The sequence below is a fragment of the Primulina huaijiensis genome, chromosome 4 (genome assembly GCF_012295235.1).
Source record: "Primulina huaijiensis isolate GDHJ02 chromosome 4, ASM1229523v2, whole genome shotgun sequence".
NCBI classification, from domain to species: Eukaryota; Viridiplantae; Streptophyta; class Magnoliopsida; order Lamiales; family Gesneriaceae; genus Primulina; species Primulina huaijiensis.
Genome location: NC_133309.1, coordinates 20,875,928 through 20,901,288, shown reverse-complemented (window position 1 = coordinate 20,901,288; position 25,361 = coordinate 20,875,928). Strand labels below are relative to the sequence as shown.

Here is a 25,361-nt window from a genome sequence, read left to right as displayed (position 1 = left end):
TAAGTCCTCTCTCTACATAACGTGCCCTTTAATGACACAAGCGTCGTTTTCGGCGACCACAAACATTTTCTTGTTGAGTGTGTGTAGATCATGCATCTAACCCGGGCTCATCCTACCCGGTCAAGAGTACTCACAGTACAGGACAAACCACCCGAGATCATCCTATCCAGTCCAAAGTACTCACATGCCCAGCCACCAGGAAGGATCTAGCAAGCTTGTCAACACCATATGGTCTTAAGTTTAGTATAGTACCAACTCATCCTACACAATCCAGAGTACTCACAGACCAGGTCAGGCTATTATATCTCATCCTACCTAATCTAGAGTATTCATAGTACAGGCTGGGACAGTCGAGCTCTTCCTACCCAGTCCATATTACTCACAGGCCCAGCTAGGCCACCAGAGCCTTCTTACCCAGTCTAGAATACTCATAGTATAGGACAGGTCACCCGAGCTCATTCTACCCAGTCCAGGGTACTTACAGACCATGCCAGGCCACTAGAGCTCATCCTAGCAAGTCCAGAGTACTCATAGTACAGTCTAGGTCAGGTCAGACCACTCGAGCTCATTCTACCTAGTCAAGAGTACTCAAAGCCAGTCTAGCTAATCCAAACTCATCATATCCAATTTAGAGTACTAACACTATAGACCAGGTCAGGCCATCCGAAATCATCCTACCAATCAAGAGTATTCACAGTGCAGGTCAGGCTACCTGAGCTCATCTCATCAGGTCAAAAATTTTCACAGGAAAATTTTACATCTCTGTCAGATAGATTTCCCACCAATCTTACCCAATCGACTCGGGCATCCTCAAATTGCCTTTTCCTTTGATCATTACAAGTTTGAAGAAATTTTTCTTTTAATTTTTAATGTTCTTATTTGGATTTGGAAATGTACATAGTTGCAAGGATGTTATGAATGGAGCATCAAATATTTGGAAAGATTTGAATTGCTCTCTTTATCTGTATTTAAAGAAATTTGTAAATGGTCCATGTCTGCCAGGATGGTTCGAAATATAATAATGTTTTGAGGGAAGCAATGACAGTTCATGTTGCATTCTTGGACAGTGATAGCTATATCAATATATGATGTGTGATGAATATTTAGTCAACATTTTATTTATTAGTTAATATAACATATAAAATATTATTAAGCATTTCTTTAATTTTTTAAGTTGTCTCTCTATAAGGCCATGTCCAGCAGATTTGTAAATTGAAAAAGTTGTTGACCTCTTTCAAATATTGTAACATTTCTTTTCTTTTGAAGAAGATATTGTAACATTTGATATTGAATAATTTCCCCATTTGATATTGTCACACTTTCCTCATTCCATGAGAGTTTGTATCAAGCATTGATTGACTTAGGCTTTGAAAGTTTGTGTTCTGTTTCAGAAAGTATGATATTCCTTCCATTAACTATCTTCTTGATTTTGTTAAGGTCCGGACCATCTCCTCAATTTCATCCTTGATGACTCAAACAAAAATACTTTATCGCACAATACTTTTATGTCATACAATCACCCTTTCATAATCTAAGAAGTTAAAGTACTTTGAGTTCTCGCACGGTATATGTCTTAAAGGAAGATGTTCTAGCTGCTCGTGTTTTATTGAGGTTGCTAAAATGTGATATCGAGAAGGTGTTGGATTGATTTTATTTATATTGACTTATATTTAAATAATTATGCGTTGTGGGTTGTCTGTTAAGTTAAGTTTAACATTAAAGTTACCGGTTAAAGTTTTGGCTATTGAACTTTAATGTATCTAATAGGTTGTGGGCATTTAATGTGTAGAGACGTAAGTGTAATTTCTGTTTTTAAGATAGACTAAAGCCGAAATATCAGAAGATAATGATAGACATTATCTATATGGGTCATGGTCCCTAGATCGTGATAATCACATTTATATTATCTCGCATTAATAAAATAGTTCAGAAGATAAAACTAAAGGATTCACTCAAGGAAAAAATCGCGTAGATATAGAAGATCAAAACACGTTCAAAAGAATTCAGGATTATGACTTCATGTACGCTTTCGCTTAATTTTTCAGTCAAATTTTAAATGATTTAGGATGATGGATTCTGTAGTTTATGGATTTTCCCAAAAAGCGGTATCAGAGACACTCATGAATAATTGAAACTTTTTTAAAGTTTTAGATATTATTGTGTTCCAGATCTAGAAAATTTTTTCATTTTTATGAAATTTTTTATGTGACTTCAAATCTGGAAAATATTTTGGTCGAAAACAAATTTTTAAAGTTTCAGTTTTGATAAAGTGATTTTTGTTGAAAAATTAAGGATTCAGTATAAGACTTAAATTTTTCGTATCATATTTGTTCAATAAAAAAAATTATTTTTGAGGAAAATCGAAAATTTGGGTTAAAAATTTTCGCCAAAATCAACCTAGGGATCAACCTAGGGCAAGTCTAAGAGTGCCCAAAAATGCGTAGGCTCGTAGGGGCGTCCCCGTGCGCCCAGGAGTGTCCAAGATAGACACAGGTGCGTAGGGGCGCGATTTCGGGGAGCCCCACGCGCCCATGACGTTTTGGACAGTAGTAGGAGCGCTGGGGCGCGATTTCATGGCGCCCACACGCGTGTCGTACAGAATTTCCGGAAAAAAATTTTCAATTCAGGTTTATAAAATTTAAGATTAAATTATCAATTATTCAAATAATGATAAAGTTATATGTATTTTAAAATAGATTGACTGAAATAAAATATCGCCAAAGTGAGATCTTTTATGGAAATTAATTTTTATTCTAAAATATAAAGAGATTTTGATATATGTATTTTATATGAATATTGATATGCCCAAAGAAAAGTTAATATTGAATATAATTTCATATCAACTTGTGATGGTAAATATGTTATAGTTGTTCGGTTTTTCAAGTGAACAAAAAATCAGCCCAAAGAAATGTTGTTATTTGACATTATAGTTACTATCAGTGTTTGACTGTTGTGTCAGGATATCATGATATAGGTGGATTTTACGTGTTTTTCATGTCATGTGACGTCCCATTGTCTTGCATTTATCGTTTAGATTGCATGCATTTTGTGTTATTTTGGCATAATTTATGTTTTCTTGTTGATCATGAGGCTCTTGGTTGAAAATGCTGGTAGTTCGTGAATAAACTGAAAATAATGGGAAAAAGTTAAGAGCTATCCGCCCGGGCGGACATAAAGTAATGGGAAAATTTTAAGAGCTATCCGCCCGGGCGCACATTTATGTCCGCCCGGGCGCCTGCAAGGTGTGAGAAAAAGAATTTTTGCGAGAGTCATCCGCCCGGGCGGAAACTTATGTCCGCCCGGGCGCATTTGTAATTTTGGAAAGATTTTTGGACGATTTCTACCCTTAATTCTAAATGGGGAGGATATGGAAGGGGGATTGTACGAAAATTAGGGATTATTCAGCAGCCAAGAAGTCTAAGGAGGAGAGAAAAGCTTGGAGCAAGTGCTTGGATTGAAGATTTCGAGATTCCCGGGCACCGTTTGTCGCAGATCTCATATCGTCTAGTATTTCTAATCTTGTTTTTATCATTTAAACATTGTTGTGTTTATTTTCACTATGAATTCTAGTAGCTAAACTACAATATTTGTTGGGATTTAAGGGGATCCTATCCCGAACTACGATTTAATTAATTCACGTGTTGATCATTGATTTATTCTTGATTGTAATATTGTTTTAATTGTGTTGTTAAAGAGTAGCTAACTTTAACAACGTTTTTATATTGCGAGTGAGTTCGAGAGAATAACTTGTGGTAGGAACGAGTAGTATAGTCCGTGGATCTACAATTTACATAGAAATATGAAATTGAATACACGCCGATAGTTATAGTCCTAAGGGTCGAAAACTAGGGGATTTCATAGATCGATATGCGATTCACTCTTGATAAATAATTAAAGACATTTAATTACTTCACTGAGTAGAATTAGGTTGGCATAACTCGAGAGGGTGTGTTCAATTGAATATGAAATCATGTCGGAAGCGTAAATCACTATCGAACGAATTAATTAATTAACGAGGGGTATGTGAACTGAAATTCCCAACAAATTCATTTCTTATTGAATTTTAATCAACCATTCTAGATATTATATCTCATTATTTAATTCCTGAATCTTTTTATTTGCAGGTTTATTGAGCATAGTAGTAATAAACAATCAATCAAATTTCATTGCTAAAGATTTGATAACTAGAAATAATCATTGTCAAATACAGTCTTCAGTGGAACGATACTCGTACTCACGTACATTATACTAATACTTGACATCGTGCACTTGCGATTAATTTTCGAGCATACAAAACCATATTTTTATGGAGGATTCCACAATGCAAGTTTTGCTCGATCATATCACTTACAAGTTAATCTTTTGTCCAAAGATAAAAAATTAATGGAGTGCTCGGTATCCTATTTATGGGGTTTACATTATTTGAATTTACTAATTATTTTATTTGAATATTTGTTTGAGCATGTATATTTGATTTTTGTTCTCTATTCAGATTTGACTCATGCAAATATTCACTCCAACATAAATTATGTTCATATGTTAAATGGCTCGAATTTTAAATCGTGGCCTGAGAATTTATTGATAGTTATTAGATTCATAGATTTGAACTTGGCGGTAAATGTTGATTCTTCTCCCTTCATTACGAATAAGAGTACCTATGATGAAAAGAGAGGGGTTTGAAATGTGGGAGATGTCGAATTATGTGTGTATGATGATCATGAAGATGGTCATTCCAGAAATATTTAGGGGCACAATGTTTAGTGACGTTGCTACAAATAAGGCTTTCTTCCAGGACCTCAAAAAGAGGTTTGCTCAAAGCGAAAAGTCTGAAATTGGTACATTTTTGGCAAACCTCATTTCAATGATGCACAAGGGTAAAGGAAACATAAGGGAGTACATTATGGAAATGTTCCATCCTGCTTCAAGGTTGAAATCACTGAAGTTTGACCTATCTGAGGACTTGCTGATGCATCTAATTTTGATATCTCTTCCTCCTCTGTTTAACCAGTTCAAAGTGAGCTATAACTGTCAGAAAGAGAGCTGGTCTCTGAATGAGCTCATCTCGTACTGTGTTTAGGAAGAGAAAAGATTGAAGTAAGATAAGACTGAAATTGCTCGTTATGCCTATTCCTCGAAGGATAGGAAATAAAATGAAGGATAAGGAAGCTGAGGATACACAGTCTTCGAAGAAACAGTAGAAGAATCCTAGTGATTCTCAAAGTTTTATTTGTTTCTTCTGTGACAGTGATGTGCCTATAAAGAGGCAACACACAAATTATCACGCTTGGCATGTAAGAATGGTATGCATCTGAATATGGTTTGTTCTGAGATTAATTTAACTTCGGTACGTAGATACACGTGGGGGATAGATTCTGATGCAACAATTCACATCAATCTGTCTATATAGGGTTGCTTGGATTATCGAAACCAAGTGATGATGAAAAATTCATCTACATTGGTGATGACAGCAAAGTTTAAGTTGAGGCAATAGAAAAATTTAGATTATTGTTAAAAACTAGAATATATTTGGATCTTTTTTAAACATTTGTTGTGCTGTCTTTTAGACGGGATATGATTTCTATTTCTGCATTGGAAAAATTCGATTATTCTTATTAATTATGAAATTATTTATTTAGTTTGTTTCATGATTCAAAACATTGTTGGTTCTGGTTCTTTATTATGATACGATAATCTTTATTCTTTGGATTTTATTGCTTTATTTAAGGAATCCATGCAAACAAATAGAGGTAATAAAAGAAAATTAATCAGTGAGAATTCAGCCACGTTATGACACAAAATATTGGGTCATATCTCTGAAAAGAGAATAAGGAGACTTGTGCCAGACGAGATTCTCGAACTTTTATATTACACAAATTTTAATAATTGTGTAAACTATATAAAGGGAAAACAAATCAATAAAAGGATATTAGGTTTAGGCATCTTAGAATTTACACATATTGATATTTGTAGATCATTATTCATTTTGCCTTTTTGGAATGATCAACAATATTTGATGACGTTCATAGATGATTTCTCAAGATATAGATTCTTTTATCTCATCCATGAAAATACACAGTCATTGGATGTGCTCAAAAGTAATAAAGCTGAAGTTTAAAATCAACTTGTCTTAAGGATTAAAAACGTTAGATCTGACCGTGGTGTTGAAAACAATGGTAGATATAACGGTTCAGGTGAACAATATATCTGACCTTTTGCTAGATTCCTAGAAGAATGCGGTATCATCCCACAATACACTATGCCGGGTTAGCCCACTGTGAACGGTGTTGCTGAAATACGAAATAAAACATATAAGGACATGGTGAGGAGTATGATTGGTTATTCTACTTTACTATAATCACTCTAGGGAGAAGCACTAAAGACCGCAGCGTATATCATTGTAGCGCCCTCACCCGAGACACTACTAAACAAACTAATAAGCATGCAAAATTTAAACTTGATAACAACAATTAAACGGCGAAAGCAAAATAACTTAATCATCTTACAACCAAAAAAAACGGAACAATAATCTCAGTTTTAAACATTAATACAATCATATCGAAAACATAATCACGAACGAGAATACAAGAAACCAAATAAAACCTCTACTAGATCACCACCGAAAACCCAACTGCTTTAGCCATTACTCTGGCCGTTTGAATCGTCCAACCTAATACATGCACCTTGGAATTGGGTGCCCAAGATGAAAACAAGGACGTGAGCGACAATCGCCCAATATGAGAATGTATGAGTTTGCAAACTGATATGATGCATGTGAAATGAAATAAGCTCAGATATCAAGAATCAAGTCAAGAATCTCGTGCTCAGTCTATAGGCACCTAAGTGTGTAGTCTTTGATATGTCCTAGGCATGTTTTAGCTCCCACACTCATCATCAAGACGTGGACCTACAATGTACAGGGTCATCAGAGCCCGCGGGTCCCTTCAGACACTGTAACTCTCAATGCTCAATCGTCCACAATACAGAACAGGGCGGAGCGACCCCAACAAACGAGGTATATCTCAAAAGATATCAGGCCCAACATGATATGTCATGCATAATATGCCAAAGCAGTAAAATATGTATCATGTTATAGATAATAAGTGTGTATACTATGCTTTGATATCTCAGTCAGTATATCGCGTACCTCACTAAAACAATCAGACATAAATCTTAAACATCTGAACCTAGACATTACCAACATAATGAAATCACTATAAAGCCAGATCATGAATTGCCAAACATGCTTCAAAGTTCTTCTTAATGATCCTTAATTTAATATTTAAGGCTTTAGGATTATACATGTGTCCATCGTCAGCCCGCTGATGATGTCTCAATCTGCGTCCCAGTTCACCGATCTCTTCTCGAGTCGACACTAGCTTCAAACCTTCTCGACACTAAACTGGCTAGAAAACCTAAGGTATATGGTTAGAACTCGAGAGAGAGTAGTTGAAAGAAGCAGTGTAGGAAACAAATGAAATCAGCTTCCATTTATAGGATGCATCCGGACTAGTTCAGAAGATCCGAAATCAACCTATGTGCCATGTATTAGAATCTCATTCGTCTAGTTGGATTTCTCGGGATAATGTAATCTGAAGTAGAATGGGTTGTCCATTTTAAATTTGGTTGATTCTAACAGGTTGATCCCGAATTATCAATTCCTTAATAATACTTAATTAACAACTCTTTAATCATCTCTTAATTAGTACTTCATTCAAAATAAGGATTTGTGTAATTACATCCTCCCCTCCTTACAAGTGCTCGAAATCAGAATTGAAGTACAATAAAACTAAATAAAATACAACTCATGATTACAAAGATACAACTCAAAACGAATATGGATACTCTGAGCGCATACGCCTCTCTAATTCTCAGCTCGCCTCTGCAATAGCTCGGCATTGCCATTGTACTAGAACAAGTGGAATGGTCTTGTTTCTGAGCTTCTTCTCTTTCCAACCCAGCATCAAGAGCGGCTGCTCGACATAAGTCAAGTCTTATTCAAGTTGAACATATGTCTGATCAAGAACCCGCGATTCAGCTACTACATACCGTCATAGCAATAATACATGAAATACATTATGAATGCTGGACAGATACGACGGTAAAGCCAATCTATATTTCAAATTTTCAATAGATTCCAAGATCTCGAAAGGTCCGATGAATCTCGGGGCTAATTTTCCCTTGAGTCCAAATCTCATCACTCTGCGGAAGGGTGAAACTTTAAGGAAAATTTTTTCCCTTGACTGAAACTGTAGGGGTCTAGGCTTGGTATTTGTGTAACTCAATTGACAATCTTATGCGGTTTTAATTCTCTTCTTGATCAGTTCAACTTGGTCAATCACTTGTTGCACTAATTCAGGCCCTCGTGCTTATCGTTCTCCTACTTCATCCCAAAACAATTGAGTACAACGTCGTTTGCCATATAATTCTTCAAACGAAGTCATACCGATACTATGCAAACTCCACAAACAGCAGATGATCATGCCATGCTAGTCTAGCTAAAGCACGTAACATGTCCACGCGTGTCTGGATAGTCCTCTCAAACTGACCATCAGTCTCTGGATGATAGGCGGTACTCAGACTCAATGTCGTTTCCAAAGCTTTTTGAAAACTTTCCCAGAACCTTGACGTAAAGCGTGGGTCTCTGTCACTGACTATACTTGTTAGAACACCATGATATTTAAAAATCTCTTGGATGTATGTATAGTTTTGCCATGCGATCGAAACTATATTCCCGATTATACAGAATAAAATGTGCTGACTTAGTAATCGCTCTACAACTATCCAAATGGCATCACAATTCTTAGAAGACAACGGCAAGTGGGTGACAAAATCTATTGTCACATGCTCCCACTTCCATTTATGGATAAGAAGATCATGAAGTAATCCTCCTGGTCGTCAATGTTCATCTTTCATTTATTGACAAACCAAACACTTGGCTACAAACTGATAAACGCTTTTCTTCATACCTTTCCACCAAAACCTGGTCCTTAAATCCTTATACATTTTCATGCTTCCAAGGTGGATACTCAACTTACTCCTATAGGCTTAAAATCTCTTCTCTTAAATTAGAATCTTCTGGAACTACGATTCTCTCTGACAGACACAAGGTTTCATCTGTTTGAAATGCAAAGATAGATGTGTTGTCTCTGTTAGCTAACATTACTAACTTTTTCACCTTTAGGTAAGAGAACCGAACTTCTCTGATTTTGGCATACAACGTCGGTTTAGATAAAATGCTCGTTACTCAAATGTTTTCCATTTTTTTATGATAGAAGTGAAATTTCAGAGAACTGCAATCTTGAATTAAACTTGAGATAAAACTTTTCTGAAGTGTAGATAATCTCACCTTGTGACTAAGGGCATCAGCTGTAAGAATCGTTGATCCTGGATGATACTTGATTTCGCAATCATAATCCTTTAACAAATCCATCTATCTTCTTTGGCGCATATTTAACTCTACTTGAGTGAAGATATACTTCAAGCTTTTGTGATCCGTAAAAATATCAAATCTCTCTCCCTAAAGATAATGTCGCCAAATCTTCAAAGCAAACACAATTACTGCCAATACCAGATCATGAACTAGATAATCTCTTCATGCTTCTTCAACTATCTGGTTGCATATGCAATCACATGACCATTCTGGATTAAAACACACCCAAGTCCTTGAAGTGATGCATCAGCGTACACAATGTACCCTCCTAATCCAGATGGCAGAGCTAAAACCGGTGCAGTTGTCAAACGTTGACGCAGTTCGTTGAAAATATTTTCAGAATCATGTGTTCTTTCGAACTGCACATTCTTATATGTCTATTGTGTCAATGGTTTGGCAATATGAGAAAATCCCAAGATGTTCTTGTAATATCCTCCCAAACCTAGAAAAATTCTTATATCTTGAGCTGATTAAGGTCGTGCCCAACTCAAAACTGCTTCAATCTTGCTAGGATCCACTGATATCCTATCTTTGGATATAACATGTCCCAAGAAGACAACTCTGTCAAGCCAAAATTCGCACTTGTTCAGTTTGTGATTCCTTAAGGTTAGCAACACAATCCTTAAATGTTGTACATGCTCTTTAATGCTACGAGAGTATACATGTATGTCATCAATAAAGACAATGACGAACTTGTCAAGATACTCCTAGAATACTCGGTTCATCAAATCCATAAATACTGTTGCAGCATTCGTCAAACCAAACGAAATCACTAGAACCTTGTAATGGTCATACCCTGTTCAAAATGCAGTCTTAGGGATATCATGTTGATGAAATCGAAGTTGATGATATCCAGACCGTAAATCGATCTTCGAGTAGACTGAAGTCCCTTGCAGTTGATCAAACAAATCATTGATCCATGGTAATAGATGTTTATTCTTGACTGTTGCTCGGTTCAACTGTCGATAATCTATACAAAGCCGCATAGACCCATATTTATTTTTAACAAACAACACTAGTGCTCCTCGAGGAGACACACTGGGTCTAATGTACCCTTTGTCAAGAATATCTTGTAACTATTGTTTCAACTCTTTCATCTTCATTGGTCCCAACCTATAAGGGACTCTGGAGATAAGTGTGGTTCCTGGTACCAATTCTATCTCCGCTTGCACTTTCCTCTCAGGAAGAAATCCATGAATTTCATCAGAGAAAACATCAAGAAATTCATCGACAACTGTAATGTTCTTCACGTCGATTATATTCTTCGATATTTCCACAACATAAATGAGGTATCCCTCTCCTCTTTTCGCTAAAGCCCGTTGTGCTTTTACAGCAAACACTGCTGGCATTGGAGGTAAAGTTCTCTCATCGAAAAATAAACAATTCTCATATCCTTCTAGATGAAATTGAACGAGACGTTGATAACAATCTATGATCATTCTATACTTAGTCAATAAGTCGATTCCCATAATACAATCAAAATATTCCATAACCAATATCATCAAATTGACAGACAAGTATTTTCCATCAAACTCTAACAAACAGTCTACAACAAGTCGCTTAGCTAAAACCTCTTGTCCCATTGGTGTAGACACTGACATTAAAACATCTAATGACACATATGGTAGTTTATGCTTTTTAACAAACATTGATGCTATGATACTCCAAGTTAGGGCAATCCCTCTTCACGTGACCAAAACTACCACAATTGAAACAAGCACCTGTCACTCTTCGACAATTTTCTGTCTAGTGATTGCCTCCACAGTGACCACATTGCAGCTTTTTCCCACAAAAACTGTGCACCCATCCAGAATCGGAAGAAGAAGAAGATACAGAATTCTTGAAAGACTTACCCCTCGGTCCCAACGAACTAGAAGTTTTGCTAGCTTGCTTAGCCTTTCTCCTAGTAATACTGATCTCGTCTTGATGACAACGATTCATTAATCCTTCATACGAAGTCGAATCGTCACAAACAAAATCCCAATAAAAAAATCTCCTGGTTCAAATCATTCAAAAAATGAGAATATTTTGCTACAGAATTCTCACTGATGTGAGGAGAGTACGACAACAGATCCGTAAAACGCATTCGGTAATCCTCAATGCTCAATCTCCTTGCTTAATGATCAACAGTTCCATCTTTTTCGCCTGTCGAAGAGCTAGAGGAAAGTGATGATTGATGAAGGTGTGACGAAAATGTTCTCAACGAATTTACTCATGCTATTGAACTAGAATGGCAGAAAATGGTTTCCACCATTTTCGAGCTTTTCCTTGGATCATGAAATCGGCTATCTCCATCTTCTCATCCTCGTCATAGTGCTGCACTCGAAAACACTGCTCCATGTTATCAACCAAATCTTTAGGAAAATCAGCATTCTCATCCCTGTCAACGGTGGAGGTTCATTCTTCATGAAATCCATAATGTTGACGCGGTTCCTACATCTCCTTTCATCACGATCTTGGTGACGCCTTCCTTAACGATCTCTACGACGATGTTCTCGGCCAGCCTCATCGTCGCCATAATGGCCATGACCCACACTTTCGTGACTTCTTCCATCTCCTAGCGTCTGAAAGGAAAACAAAACCAACATTTAAATCTTCGAAATAGAATTACTAATGTCCCAAAAATATTTCGATGCTATGATACCATTAAATGTAGAGCTCTTACCCGAGCCATTACTAAACAGACTATTAAGCATGCAAAATTTAAACTTGATAACAACAATTAAACAACGCAAACCAAATAACTTAATCATCTTACAACTCAAACGAAAACAGAACAATAATCTCAATCTTAAACATTAATACAACCATATAAAAAACATAATCCTGAACGAGAATACAAGAAACAAAATAAAACCTCCACTAAATTACCACCGAAAACCCAACTGTTCTAGCCACAGCCCTATTCGTCTGAACCGTCCAACCTAAGACCTACCCCGTGGAATGGGGTGCCCAAGATGAAAACAAGGACGTGAGCGACAACAACCCAATACGATAATGCACGAGTATACAAACTGATATGATGCATGTGAAATAAATTATGCACGGATATCAAGCATCAAGTTAAGAATCTCATGCTCAGTCTAGAGACGCCTGAGTGTGTAGTCTCTGATCTGTCTTAGACATGTTTTGGCTCTCATACTCATCATCAAGACGTAGACCTACAATGTCAAGGGCCATCAGAGCCCGCGTGTCCCGCCAGACATTGTAGCTCTCGATGCCCAACCGTCAACAATACAGAATAGGGGTGAGCAACCCCAACAAATGAGGTGTATGTCAAAATATATCAGGCCCAACATGATATGTCATGTAGGGGTGGGCGTCGGTCGGTTCGGTCCGGTTTTTCTCTATAAGGTTCGGTTTTTCGGTGTTCGGTTTTGAATATATCTGGTCCAAAACCAAATCATTTTATTAGGTTCGGTCCGGTTTTTTTGTAATACGGTTCGGTTTATATGGTCGGTTATATACGGTTTTATAATATTTTGTTAAGAAATAAAATTATACATCACTTGATGCTTGAAGGATGCAACACATATAAAAGAAACAATGACAGTAGATGAGTAGAACATGTATGATTACAATACACTTATGACTTAACAATATAAGCTTCAATAACAATTTGAAATACAATTTCAAACAGTAGCAATTCAATAAAAGGATACACAGTCATTAAATTCCAATTCTAAGACTCCAAAATACACATAGATTTTGCATCTCAAATCTCAATACATTTAACAATATGAGCTTCAATAACAATTGAACTTCCAATTGTCAAACTCCAAAATCCTGTTTTGCAAAATTAGAAACAAAAATGACATTAAATTCATCACAATAGTGATTATGAATCACAATCTTGAAGCATAACTTAAATATATATAAACTTACTGAAACTAACAAAGATCTTTCCAATTTATTAGCCCATTATACAAAAAGTCCTATAGTTAAATATAATATGACCGGTTCGGTTATTTCAGTTTTCTGGGATCAAAATCGTAGACCGAACCGAAAAACCGAATTTTTTAAATTTTGAAACCATAACCGACCGAATAACCGATAAAACCGAACCATTAAACCGAATTTTTTGGTCCGGTCGGTTATTTCTGTTTTAACCAAACTATGCCCACCCCTAATGTCATGCATAATATGTCAAAGTAGTAAAACATGTATCATGAAACATATGAATATGCTGCATATAAGTGTGCATACTAGCTTTGATATCTCAGTCAGTACATCACGTACCTCACTAAAACAATCTGACAGAAAGGTTATTTGTCTGAACGTAGACAATACCAACATAATGAAATCACTATCAAGTCAGATCCTAAATTACCAAACATACTTCAAAGTTCTTCTTAATGATCTTCAAATCACTATTTAAGGATTTAGAATTATACATGCGTTCGTCGTCAGCCCGATGATGATGTCTTGATTTGTGTCTCGGTTCACCGACCCCTCCTCTAATCGACACAAACTCCGAAACCTCCCGACACTAAATTGTCCTAGAAACGAGTTAGAAAACCTAAGGTATATGGCTAGAACTCGAGAGAGAGTAACAAAAGGAAGAGGGGTAGGAAACAAATGAAATTATCTTTCATTTATATGCTGCATCCGGTCTAGTTCAGAAGATCCAAAATTAATCTTATCTTCCACTTGTAAAAATCTCATTCATCTAGTTGAATTTCTCGGAATAATGTAATGTGACGTAGTTTGGGTTGTCCATTTTAAATTCGGTGGATCCCAACAGGTTGATCTCGGATTATCAATTATTTAATAATGCTTAATTGATAACTTTTAATCATCTCTTAATTAGTACTTCATTCAAAATAATGATTCGAGTCATTACGATCTTTAGCAAGGTTCCAAGTAAGGCACCAACCAAAACCCCTTATGAAATTTGGACATGTAAAAAGTCTAGTCTTAAGTATTTGCATGGGACTCAAGAACGGTCAGTTGTTTTTTTTATTGGATACTCTGAAAGATCCAAAGGTACAAATTTTATGATCCCACAAATAAGTTGATTTTTTAGTCGGAAAGTGCTCGGTTCTTTGAATATGTTGAGTTTGGGGAGGGGAGGGGGGATAAAGTAAGAAATAGATGATCTTATCAACTTCTGCCAAGCCATGGAAAGTTCTAACTCTCAAAAGTGGAATGATGCCATGAATGAGGAGATAAAATCCATGAATAACAATGATGTGTGAGATCGTGTACCATTGCCTAAATGTATGAAACTTATTGGTTGAAAATGGATATTTAAAATCAAGAGAGATTTGAAAGGCAATGTGGAAAGATATAAGGCTCGTCTTTTGACTAAAAGCTTTACATTTTCGCTAAAAAGCTTTACACGAAAAGAACATATTGATTATAAAGACACATTCTTTATGGTTTCTTCGAAAAACTTTTGAAGGATAATAATGGCTTTGGTGGTGTATTTTGATTTTGAGTTTCATCGGATTGATGTAAAGTATGCGTTTCTAAATGATGAAACAATTTATATGGTGAAGGAAAAAAAAAAATTTTCCAAAGACACAAATAATATAGTTTGCAAATTAAATAAATACATCTATGGACTCAAACAGACATCTCGACAATGGTATTTCGAAGTTCATCAAGTAATCATCTCATTTGGTTTTAAGATGAATTTGGTCGATGATTGTGCGTACCATAAGTTCAGTGGGAGTAAGCATATTTTTCTGGTTTTATGTGTTGATGACATCCTACTTGCTAACAACAATATAGAGTTGTTGCATGACACTAAGATATGTCTAGCTAAGAATTTTAGAGATGAAAGATTTTGGTGATACATCTTTTGTACTGGGTATCCAGATACATTGAGATAGTTCTCAAGGTATTATTGGATTATCTTAGAAATGCTATATCGAGAAAGTTCTCAAACGATATGAGATACAAGACTGTAAACCAACGGATACACATGTGGCTAAGAGAAACAAATTTAGTCTCAAATAATGCCCCAAGAATGATTTTGAGGAGAAAGAAATGCAGAAGATTCCCTATTCATATGCAGTAGGAAGTCTAATGTATGCTCAGCTTTGTACACATCTAGATGTTGTGTACGTGACAGGAATGTTGGAAAGATATCTAAGTAATCCAGGAGTAGAACTTTGGAAAGCAGTCAAAAGAGTTTTACGGTATCTACAGAGAACAAAAGATTACATGCTCATATATCAAAGGTTGGATCAGCTTAAGATCATTGGGTATACTGACTCTGATTTTGCTAGATGCCAAGATAGTACATCTATCTCCTTGCTGGAAGTGTCATTTCTTGGAAGAGTACTAAACAGTCTCTTATAGCCTCTTCCACCATAAAAGCTAAGTTTGTAACATGTTATGAGACATCCAATCATAGAATATTGTTGCAAAATTTCGTCATGAGACTGCGCATTGTTAATGGCATTAAAAAGCCAATAAGAATACATTGTGATAATAAATCAACAGTTATGTATTCCCATAACAATAAGAGCTCGACAAAGTAAAAACTTATTTATATCAATTTCCTGGTTGTTAAAGAAAGAATTTGGAGTGGAAAGTTGTCTATTGAGCATATATGTACAAACTCCATGGTTGTGGATCCGGTTGCTAAGAGACTACCACCCAAACAGTTTCATGAGGTACTGCTCGTATGAGTGTTATGTCAATTGAGAAAATTCAGTTTAATTGGAGTTTATTTTTTAAATTATTTTCAATTGTAGACATTTTCAGTTACAGTTATGTAAATTTATTTTATGCAGAAATAAATTTCAAGTTAAGTCACACTCTGATTATGATTTAAAATTTGATCTTAATGAGATTTAAGGAGGACCAGTTGAAAATAAGCATGTTATAATCGCATTGCATGAAATTTACACGCTACACATCTAATTCATGATCCATGTCATTCATTTGTCTTGGTATATGTGACCATTGATGGGTTTATTTACCTTGAGTATAGTGAATACTGATTTGATTCTATGTTGATGTTATTGATGGACCAGATATGTTATAGATACATTTCAGAATGACAATATTTTTGAGCTCATAAGGTTGTTGTCACAAACATAATTATAAGGTTACACATATGGCCAAAGTGGGAGAGTGTTTGATCAATTTTATTTATATGAGCTTATGTGAATAATTATGCTTTGCGCGTTGTCTATTAAATTATACTCAAAATTGAAGTAATTGGTTAAAGTTTTGGTTATTGAGCTTTAATATATCTAATATGTTGTGGGTCTTTAATATGTAGAGACAATATTGTAATTTCTGTTTTTATGATGAATTAAAATAGAAATATCATAAGATTTATGGTCATGATCCCAGATCGTGCGAAATCAAATTATCTATTCTCTCTTCCATTAAGAAAATAGTTCAGAAGAGAAAACTAAATAATTCTCTCAAAAAAAAGAGTGTGTAGATATAGAAAATCAAGACACGTTCTAAAAAATTTAAAATTATAACTTCTGATATGTTTTTATTTAAATTCTCAATCAAATTCTTAATAATTTAACATGACGAACTACATAGTTTATAGATTTTTTGGAGCAGAAGTGTGTCCTTGGAACAACCTATGAACAAATGGTTCTCATTTTTTGTGGCCCAAGTTGTTTAGTGGCAGGAAAACTTGACTAAAACAGTGTACAATTTGCAAATATCTTTAAATTCTCCTATATACGCAATAATTGGTAAGACTGATAGTTATTTACCTACATACGCAATAATTGGTACGACGGATGGTTATTTACAATTGCATAAATGGAGATCTATCCCAGCATCACATTAATGTTACTTTAGGTTTTGTTTGTTATTGCATCTTATATAATTGGTTTAGCAATTTTGATACGATGTTCACTTATCGTGCTGATCTCTGTATCTTTTATATATTTGGTTTAACAATTTTGATATGATGTTCACTTATCGTGCTGATCTCTGTATCTATTTACGAGGTAACACTCATTTATTGGAAATATAATTTAGATATTTTTTATCAAATCTAATAGATTAATAATATTTTATTGATAGGCATAGAGATGAGCACAGTGAATGAATAACATATCAAAATTGTCGATACGTAAAGTATGAACTCAGATCCAACAACATCAATTAATCAATGTGTTAAACATGGACCATACATAAAATCAATGTATTATATTGACTACATAACGCGTGTACATCGAAAGCTAGTGTATATTAATTTGGGACATTTTTTTTCCGTGTAATGTGATATCTTACATTATTTTGATGGGACTTGCTTGGGAACATTGTATGATTCTTTTTTTTAATCGGTCTGTCTTAAAATAGCATTCAATCGGTCGGATCAGTTCAACTAGAAGGTCGGATCGAGACATTGTTATATCATATAAAATAATAATATATTTAAATTATAAATATTTTAAGTGTTTGTATAAATAATACAAATATATCAAATTTTAAAAAAAATTAAATAAACTCTAAGGCATAGTTTGGTACACATGATAGGATAAACATGTGATATATAATATAAGGATAAGTTAAGGATAAATAAGATGTATGATATTATATTTAATGTTTGGTATGATTTTAATAAGAGTGATTAAATTTATATATTAGATTTTAATGACAAAATTAACCTTATCATAATAAATTTTATAATTTCAAAGTTGTTGCTTGAGTTAATAATTATCTGTTCATAATAAATTTTATAATTTAAAAATTTGCGTACAATTTAAATATAAATTTAAAAAATTTATTTGACAATTTAAATATCATTTTATTTTTATAAATTTATGGCAAAAAAGAAAGAAAATCAAAAAAATAATTATGTAATTTATTAAATTTAGAACTACACGTGACACTTATAAAACAAACGAAGTACTCAAAAAATTTGAAATACGATAAACTAATATTGGTTATTTTCTAAAAAACGAAAATTACTATAATTAACAAATTAAAAATCCAAGGTGTTCCAAATCGGGTTTCCATATCAAACGATAGGGTTTATGATTTTTATATATTGAAGACAATTAAGTCATTTGTGATGTTTTTTATCATTAAATTAAAATACTATTAAAATAATATTTTTAACAAAATTCAAATACTTTTTTATTATATATATATATATACAATAAAAAAATTAAAATTAAAATATATTTTTTTAAAAAAAAAAACCTCGTTTAGCCTGTTTCGATGCGACGTGCTCTTGATCGATAAAATTGTTTTTTTGTGTATTGACCCGTACACATGTATGGCTGAGGATGTCAGCAAATAAAGTAATAATAATTAAATGTAATAAAATACAAGTTGCAAGAATTTGACATACAAATTGGCATGCCAAGTCCAACACTCGCAGCGGGCAAATATTCTTGTGCGCCAGAAAGAAACCCAACCCGGGATAACGCAGAAGCCGAGAAGGCAGCATGGCGTGGCCGATATTGTTGCTGCCTTTTGTTGGCATGGTGGCAGCGATGACTGCTTTATCAGGCAATATGGTAATAAGCAAGATGGCTATGTCAAATGGCGCCAGTTTCTACATTATATCCGTGTATTCCAATGCCTTGGCCACTGTCGTTCTCTTCCCCACGGCGTTTATTTTCCACTGGTAAAACTCTTTTCTTGGTTCAGTTTTTGGTGGGTGTTCAAGAAATTGTTGTTTGTTATTTGTGTATTTGATTATTTGCAGGTATAAAATCCCACCGGTTACGTTTGCTGTTCTTTGGAGAATTTTGTTGCTTGCTCTGTGCGGGTAATTCATTACTTAACTAGTTTGGATTGTTCGTGTTGCGAAGCATTAATGGTCCCGTCGGATTTGAGTTTCACCACCAACAATAACCTTTGGTGGAGTACAGATCCAGTTTTAATTCCAAGAACATCGTATTTATGGTTGTTTTCTTGATTTTTTTTTTCCTGTGTCAAGTTGCTTAGCAGATATTGGGAGTTATGCTGGTATAAACTATAGCTCCCCCACACTGGGATCAGAGTTACTGAATCTGGTTCCAGGTTTTGCTTACATACTCGCCATCATATTCAGGTAATCTCCAAGTCTATTATATCATATTTCAATCTTTTTCGCACTTCAGACTCGACCACCGATACAAATCTTGATAACTTTAGGATGGAAAAACTAAAACTGACACAATCAAGTGGCATGCTTAAGTTTTTGGGAACTCTTGTTTTGATCGCGGGGGCGTCTATTGCGACGCTATACAAAGGAGCAGCAATCTTGAACAAACCATCAAGCTTAACCTCTCCGGTATACTTATTGGCATCACCAGAAAATTGGATTCTTGGAGGAACTTTACTTGCAATGGCTGCCTTTTTAACCGCGGCATGGTCTGTAGTTCAGACTACAATTCTCAAGATATACCCGGTTGAGATGATCATAGTGGCGATTTACTGCGTCATTGTGACAATTCAATCATTGGTTATTGCTCTGATTGCAGAAAAAGATTTAACTGCTTGGAATTTACAAGCTGAGATGGGCTTAGTTGCTGTATTATATGCGGTAAGAAAATGATATATTCCACAGATCGTTCATTCATAAATATACAAATATGGAACTATGAAAGTAAAATCATATCAAAGTTTTATACCGATCTTCATAACACTGATTGCGATTCAAGCCTGTGATCTTTGATTTCCAATGGTTTCTTGTCTCATTAGTTTGTCACAAAGTGGGGTGTGGCAAAAGAGAGATTAACATTGAAGATTATGTCTGTTGAATTTTGTTGATAAACCATGTCGAACGGAGTGGCCTAATAAAGTCGGTTGTTTTGCCATTTTAGGGACTTGTCAATATATCATTCCGACTCTACTTGATGTCTTGGTGCCTTAGGAGGACAGGACCACTTTTCGTTACTATGTTCAATCCCTTGGTGATCGTCATTTCTGCGATCATCGGCCTCATCTTCTTTAAAGATGTTCTCTATGTCGGCAGGTATGGAGTTTTTCAACGTGTTAAGTTGCGGATTTGGATCCTCTAATGTGGTTGAAAAGACAGCACCTGGTGATTTGCATTTTTATACAAGATGATCAGTTGATCATCTGATGAACCTCACACAGTGTCAGATGCGTGTAAAAAGTGCGTGCTGTGTTTTCAACCACAGCAGAGGATCCAAATCCTTAAGTCGCATATCATCCATCCTTCATAGTATGATGCATTTTCGACGCGCAATTCTTGGTTCATATGAGCAATCCGTTTGAATGTTCCTGCAGTGTGGCTGGTTCAATTGTGCTAGTTATTGGGTTGTATACTGTTGTTTGGGGAAAGGCAAAAGAAAACATGGTAAAGGATGATATTGAAGGAAGCAATGGACACTCATTAGGCCATCATAAAGTCCCCTTATTGCAAGATGAAGAAGCATAGAATCTTTAAGGATGTTTGGGGAATTTTTTTGTTTAAAGGAAGAAATTGCAATTTTTTATTTTATATGTTTGTTTTTTTACGATTTTAGTAATGTATTTTATAATTAGTTTTAATTAAATATCTTACCATTATAATTTTTTATAGAATATTGTTATATCACATCACAAATCAGCATCACGTCGGTGTCACATGAATCAACATTACTTCGGAAAAATGACTGTAATTACAAAAAAGAAAACGAAGATAGTGGAATAAAACTGAAATTAAAAACACAAGTAACCAAAATCGCTAGGAATCAAATTTTAAATGAAAGTTACGATTTTCCCTTAAAAAACATGTTTTCCTTCATGGTATGTCTCACTATGTGTAAATTATATGAAATTTATTTAAAAATATATCTTGTTAATATAATTATAAAGTGGATATTTTATAGAACAAAATATGAACTATTTTTTTTAATATTTAAAATATGTACCAGTACCACGTTGATATAAAGTATAAACCATGAATTGTTTATATATATTATATTTTAAAAAAGTGTAGATAGAGCAAGTGTTTTCTAGTTGTCTATATATATGTAATTATATTATATATTATATATTATATATTTTAAAAAAGTGCAGATAGAGCAAGTGTTTTCTAGTTGTGAATAAAGTGTTTTCTTGTTGTGAAATATCAAATTTATCATCCTTCAAATGCTTATTTAATTCAATAATCTAATGACAACAATGACATTTCACATTTGATTACTCATTTGGCAAGAGCATGTCTCTTATGAGATGGTCTCATGAATCTTTATCTGTGAGACGGGTCAATTCTACCGATATTCACAATGAAAAGTAATACTCTTAGCATAAATAGTAATATTTTTCATAGATGACCTAAAATAAGAGATCCGTCTCACAAAATACGATCCGTGAGATCGTTTCATATAAGTTTTTGCCATTGGAGAATAGCATTTTATTAATTAATTGTAAAAATTCAATTCTATATTAAATACAAATTAAAATGCACAATCAAATTATGCCCTCACTCATAAATGAATTGGTGACCTTGATATCTCGTTAATTGAGCAGTAATACCACTAAATTGCACAATCAAATTATATATTTTTTTGTGGGATTGAAGAGGTCTTACACATGGCTAAAAGGCAGGTCTTACACCCATTGAGGTCAATAATTGTCATTTCGTTTGTTACTGTCTCATTTCTATTGCGACGATGTACAAAGGAGCAGACTACAATTCTCGAGATATACCCGGTGGAGATGGATCATATTGGCGATTTACTGCGTCTTTGTGACAATACAATCCTTGGTTATTGCTCTGACTCTTTGCATTAACATGCATGTCAATCTAATATGTGTCGGATTGAGATTGTATTTGGTTTTCTCTTATCATGAATAAACCATTTTAGATGTCTCTCCTCGATCTTATCCTCTACGAGGTGTAGCAAAAGTGAGATTAGGAGCGTATTTGTACGCACTTCTGAAAGGTCAAGTGTACTATCGGATAACTAAGAAGTCTACGAACACCCTTTAACACACTGTTTAAGCACTTCGACATGTTGGTCGTCATCGCTCTACGATGCATGCCTACCACTGTCAGGATCTAGATTCCATTTCTCTTTTTAAATTTCTGCCAAATATATGTGCGCCAAATTGTTTTTGTTCTTAATTGCTTTCATTGTCGTTTCGAACTTATAAATTTGGTATTGTGTACACGCTTCCCAATATAAATCTTTCAAGTATACATCTTTGAACTTAGCATTAAAATTTGAGCATAAATGTCTCAAACAAAAATAATGCACACCATGTGAAGGTTGAAAATATGATAGATCCTTAATAGCTCGCACAATTCCATTATGCCTATAAAAAAATCAAACACACACTATTTACAACACAAACAACATGGCTGTCTAGATTCTTTGAGAACCATTTCCACGAGTTGTTTCTTCATCCATGATGACGAAAACTAGTGGTGAAAATTGATTGTTTGCATCCAAAATGACAACTATCAACATTTTGTGTTTATATTTTGTGTAAATTTATGTACCATCGATACTAATGATTTTGAGACAGTGTCGAAACCCACCTATGCACGGCTTGAAAGCCCAACAAACATAGTTCAACATTTTATCGCTTGGCTGTTCGATCTAAGATGGTCCACTCCACAATTGTTTCAAGATTACATTTGAACAGAGTACCATATATATTTTGAAAGAAGTTGGACTAAGCTCTCTCTAAAAAAAACATTAAATTTATTTTAAAAAATATTATCTTGTTAATATATTTATAAGAAAATAAAATATGGAGTACTTTTGTAGATTAACATATGGGCTACTTTGATATAAACCATGAATAATGATATAATAAATTGTTGGTAGGGCTGACTAGATTATTAGCTGTGTGGGTCTTTTTTTAAAATGAAATTCAATTATTTGTGGGGTTGTAGAAAGTTTGATGCAACTTGTTATAATAATCTCTAATTATATTTTTTTTAGTTTGAATTTTTTAAAAAAATATCTTTAGATGACTTTGTTTGTTATATCCTTACGTAAAATTTTGACGTATAATTCTTAAAACAAGAAATTTTGACGTATAGCAATCATTACAATTTTGCGAAAAGAAAAGCAGACTTATTTTCAACTATTTTTTTTATGTATATTTAATTTTGATATTTTAAAAATAATCCCAATGAAAATATAAATTTCTTGACAATTTGGGAGGATTTATTATTGAATCTTGATATTTTTTATTGAGTTGTTTATAATATCTATCTATAATATCGAACGTATGTCGTTTTATTAAAAATTATAGTTGACGTTAACAGCGTAACTCAAATTTTTTAAATCGTACAACAACTCAAACGTCATTGTTCGATCGCTCTTATAGCAGAAACAATTATTGTATCCCGATAATATCACGTCTCCGCCAGTGCGCACACACATATTTTGAAAATAAATATTAATTCGGTGGCCAAAATGATTTATTTATTGAGTAGGCCTCTTGTGAGAACGTTTTTATTCGTGAGACTAACAAATCATGTCTATATTTATAATAAAATTATTAAATTTTCATGAGTGATCCAAATAAAAGATCTGTTTTACAAAATTAATTAATAAGACAGTTACAAAAAATTTTTGTTTTATTTATTTTATTAATACAACGAGGAGTAGGGGTGGAAAAATATACCGAATTATCGGTATACGGAGGTTACCGTACCGAAAAATATCGAATTACCGAAATTTTCGGTATGGTAACGGTATGAAATTTGAAATTTTCGGTATATACCGAAATAATATATATAAATTTTAAAATATTTTTTTTTGATATAAAACGATATATATCGATGCTGTACCAAAATAAAGAATTTAAGTTATGTTTGGACTCATCATGTTGGAATAGTCCAAATCAAAGTTCAGTGAAGCAACTTCACTCATAGTTGAGAATTTAAACTGTTGAGAAGTCTTATCTTTATCTTTATAGCCTAACCTTACAGCTAGCTAGAGGACTGAATGCTGATCCTCGACTTGTTGAAAAGCTGACAGTCTTCAGAAATCACAGGACCTCAGACATTGTTGCAAAGATAGCGGATGAAGAAGTCGCACATGTTGCGGTTGGAATTTATTGGTGTTTATTGATGTCTTGGATATCCAGACACATGATGCGATTGGTATTTATTGTCTATATGGATTTGTTTTGTATATATCTTTCCTGGTCTCTTTGACTGTCTTGACGGATTTGTTAAGTATTAGTAATCATTGACCTTGAAATTACAAGAGAATGAATTTTTTATATATATTTTCGGTATGACGGTATTTTACCAATACAGTACCGACTTTTCCGTATGCCGACTTTCAGTATACCAAAAAGTCGGTAAGATAACGGTATCATTTTTCTCATACCGATATTTTTGATATGGTATACAATATCCAAAATTTCGATACGATATACCATACCGACCACCTCTAACGAGGAGGGCGAGGAGATATTAATTCCGTGGCCAAAATGAATTCTGAAAGAAGCGTAGCAGCCACTAAGGAGTAAGGACCGTCATTATTATAATTATTAAATAGTCTGCCTGCGAAGTCCAGCAAGAATCCAAATTCCCACACTAAACTCGTTGCCAATTCATCGAAGCAACTGAATCCGAGCATAGCGCTGAGGCAGTGGCCAATGATTGAAAACTCGATCCTTTCGTAGGCATAATTTCTGCCGTTTCTGCTTTAGCCATTAACATGATAATAACCAAGAGGGCTGAAAGGAAACGTGTACAAATTTATCTCCTAAATTATTTTCTTTTTTATAAGATATTGCATAAAATATTGAGTTTCCTAAACTCTAGATTTAATTTTTAATATTTAAAAGAATTTATTTACTAATGAAAGACTATTTTTCTTATCTTGTAAGAATATATTCGAAGAACTCTATCAGAGCAACACAATTCTATGTATATTGAAGAATGATTGATGCACGAGGAGAGGAAAAAACAGAGACGAGAAAAATAAAACAGACAAGCTCCTCATACAAGAAGAGTGGTTGGAAGATTGAAGACTATTCCAAAGGCGATCATAGTTGTTTATACTGTGTTGCCATTGAA

At 34.3% G+C, this 25,361-nt stretch overlaps 3 protein-coding genes across 3 annotated transcripts; 2 read left to right on the top strand and 1 right to left on the bottom strand.

The window, feature by feature from the left end:
• The first annotated feature begins 4,618 nt into the window (after positions 1-4,618).
• Positions 4,619-5,077, top strand: LOC140974964 (uncharacterized). Its single transcript, XM_073438455.1, has one exon. It carries the CDS (start codon positions 4,619-4,621, stop codon positions 5,075-5,077), a length of 459 nt encoding a protein of 152 aa, XP_073294556.1.
• A 5,429-nt stretch (positions 5,078-10,506) lies between these two features.
• LOC140974963 (uncharacterized) lies at positions 10,507-11,371 on the bottom strand. The gene is made up of 2 exons (XM_073438454.1): positions 11,188-11,371; positions 10,507-11,039 (listed from the first exon to the last, which is right to left on the bottom strand). Exons 1-2 carry the CDS (start codon positions 11,369-11,371, stop codon positions 10,507-10,509), a joined length of 717 nt encoding a protein of 238 aa, XP_073294555.1.
• Positions 11,372-18,710: 7,339 nt separating this feature from the next.
• Positions 18,711-20,818, top strand: LOC140975382 (WAT1-related protein At3g28050-like). Its single transcript, XM_073439069.1, has 6 exons — positions 18,711-18,998; positions 19,080-19,142; positions 19,314-19,427; positions 19,511-19,901; positions 20,182-20,333; positions 20,612-20,818. The coding sequence occupies exons 1-6, from the start codon at positions 18,817-18,819 to the stop codon at positions 20,760-20,762; spliced, it is 1,053 nt and encodes a 350-aa protein (XP_073295170.1). The 5' UTR covers positions 18,711-18,816; the 3' UTR covers positions 20,763-20,818.
• Positions 20,819-25,361: the final 4,543 nt, after the last annotated feature.

Excerpts from the sequence above, each read along its gene's own strand:
- LOC140974964 (XM_073438455.1), top strand. The coding sequence starts at position 4,619 with ATGTTGATTCTTCTCCCTTCATTACGAATAAGAGTACCTATGATGAAA.
- LOC140974963 (XM_073438454.1), bottom strand. The coding sequence starts at position 11,371 with ATGAATCGTTGTCATCAAGACGAGATCAGTATTACTAGGAGAAAGGCT. Across the intron at positions 11,040-11,187 it reads GCAATGTGGTCACTGTGGAG|ATGTTTTAATGTCAGTGTCT; the intron begins GCAATCACTAGA and ends ATGTGTCATTAG.
- LOC140975382 (XM_073439069.1), top strand. The coding sequence starts at position 18,817 with ATGGCGTGGCCGATATTGTTGCTGCCTTTTGTTGGCATGGTGGCAGCG. Across the intron at positions 18,999-19,079 it reads ACGGCGTTTATTTTCCACTG|GTATAAAATCCCACCGGTTA; the intron begins GTAAAACTCTTT and ends GATTATTTGCAG. Across the intron at positions 19,902-20,181 it reads TAGTTGCTGTATTATATGCG|GGACTTGTCAATATATCATT; the intron begins GTAAGAAAATGA and ends TTGCCATTTTAG.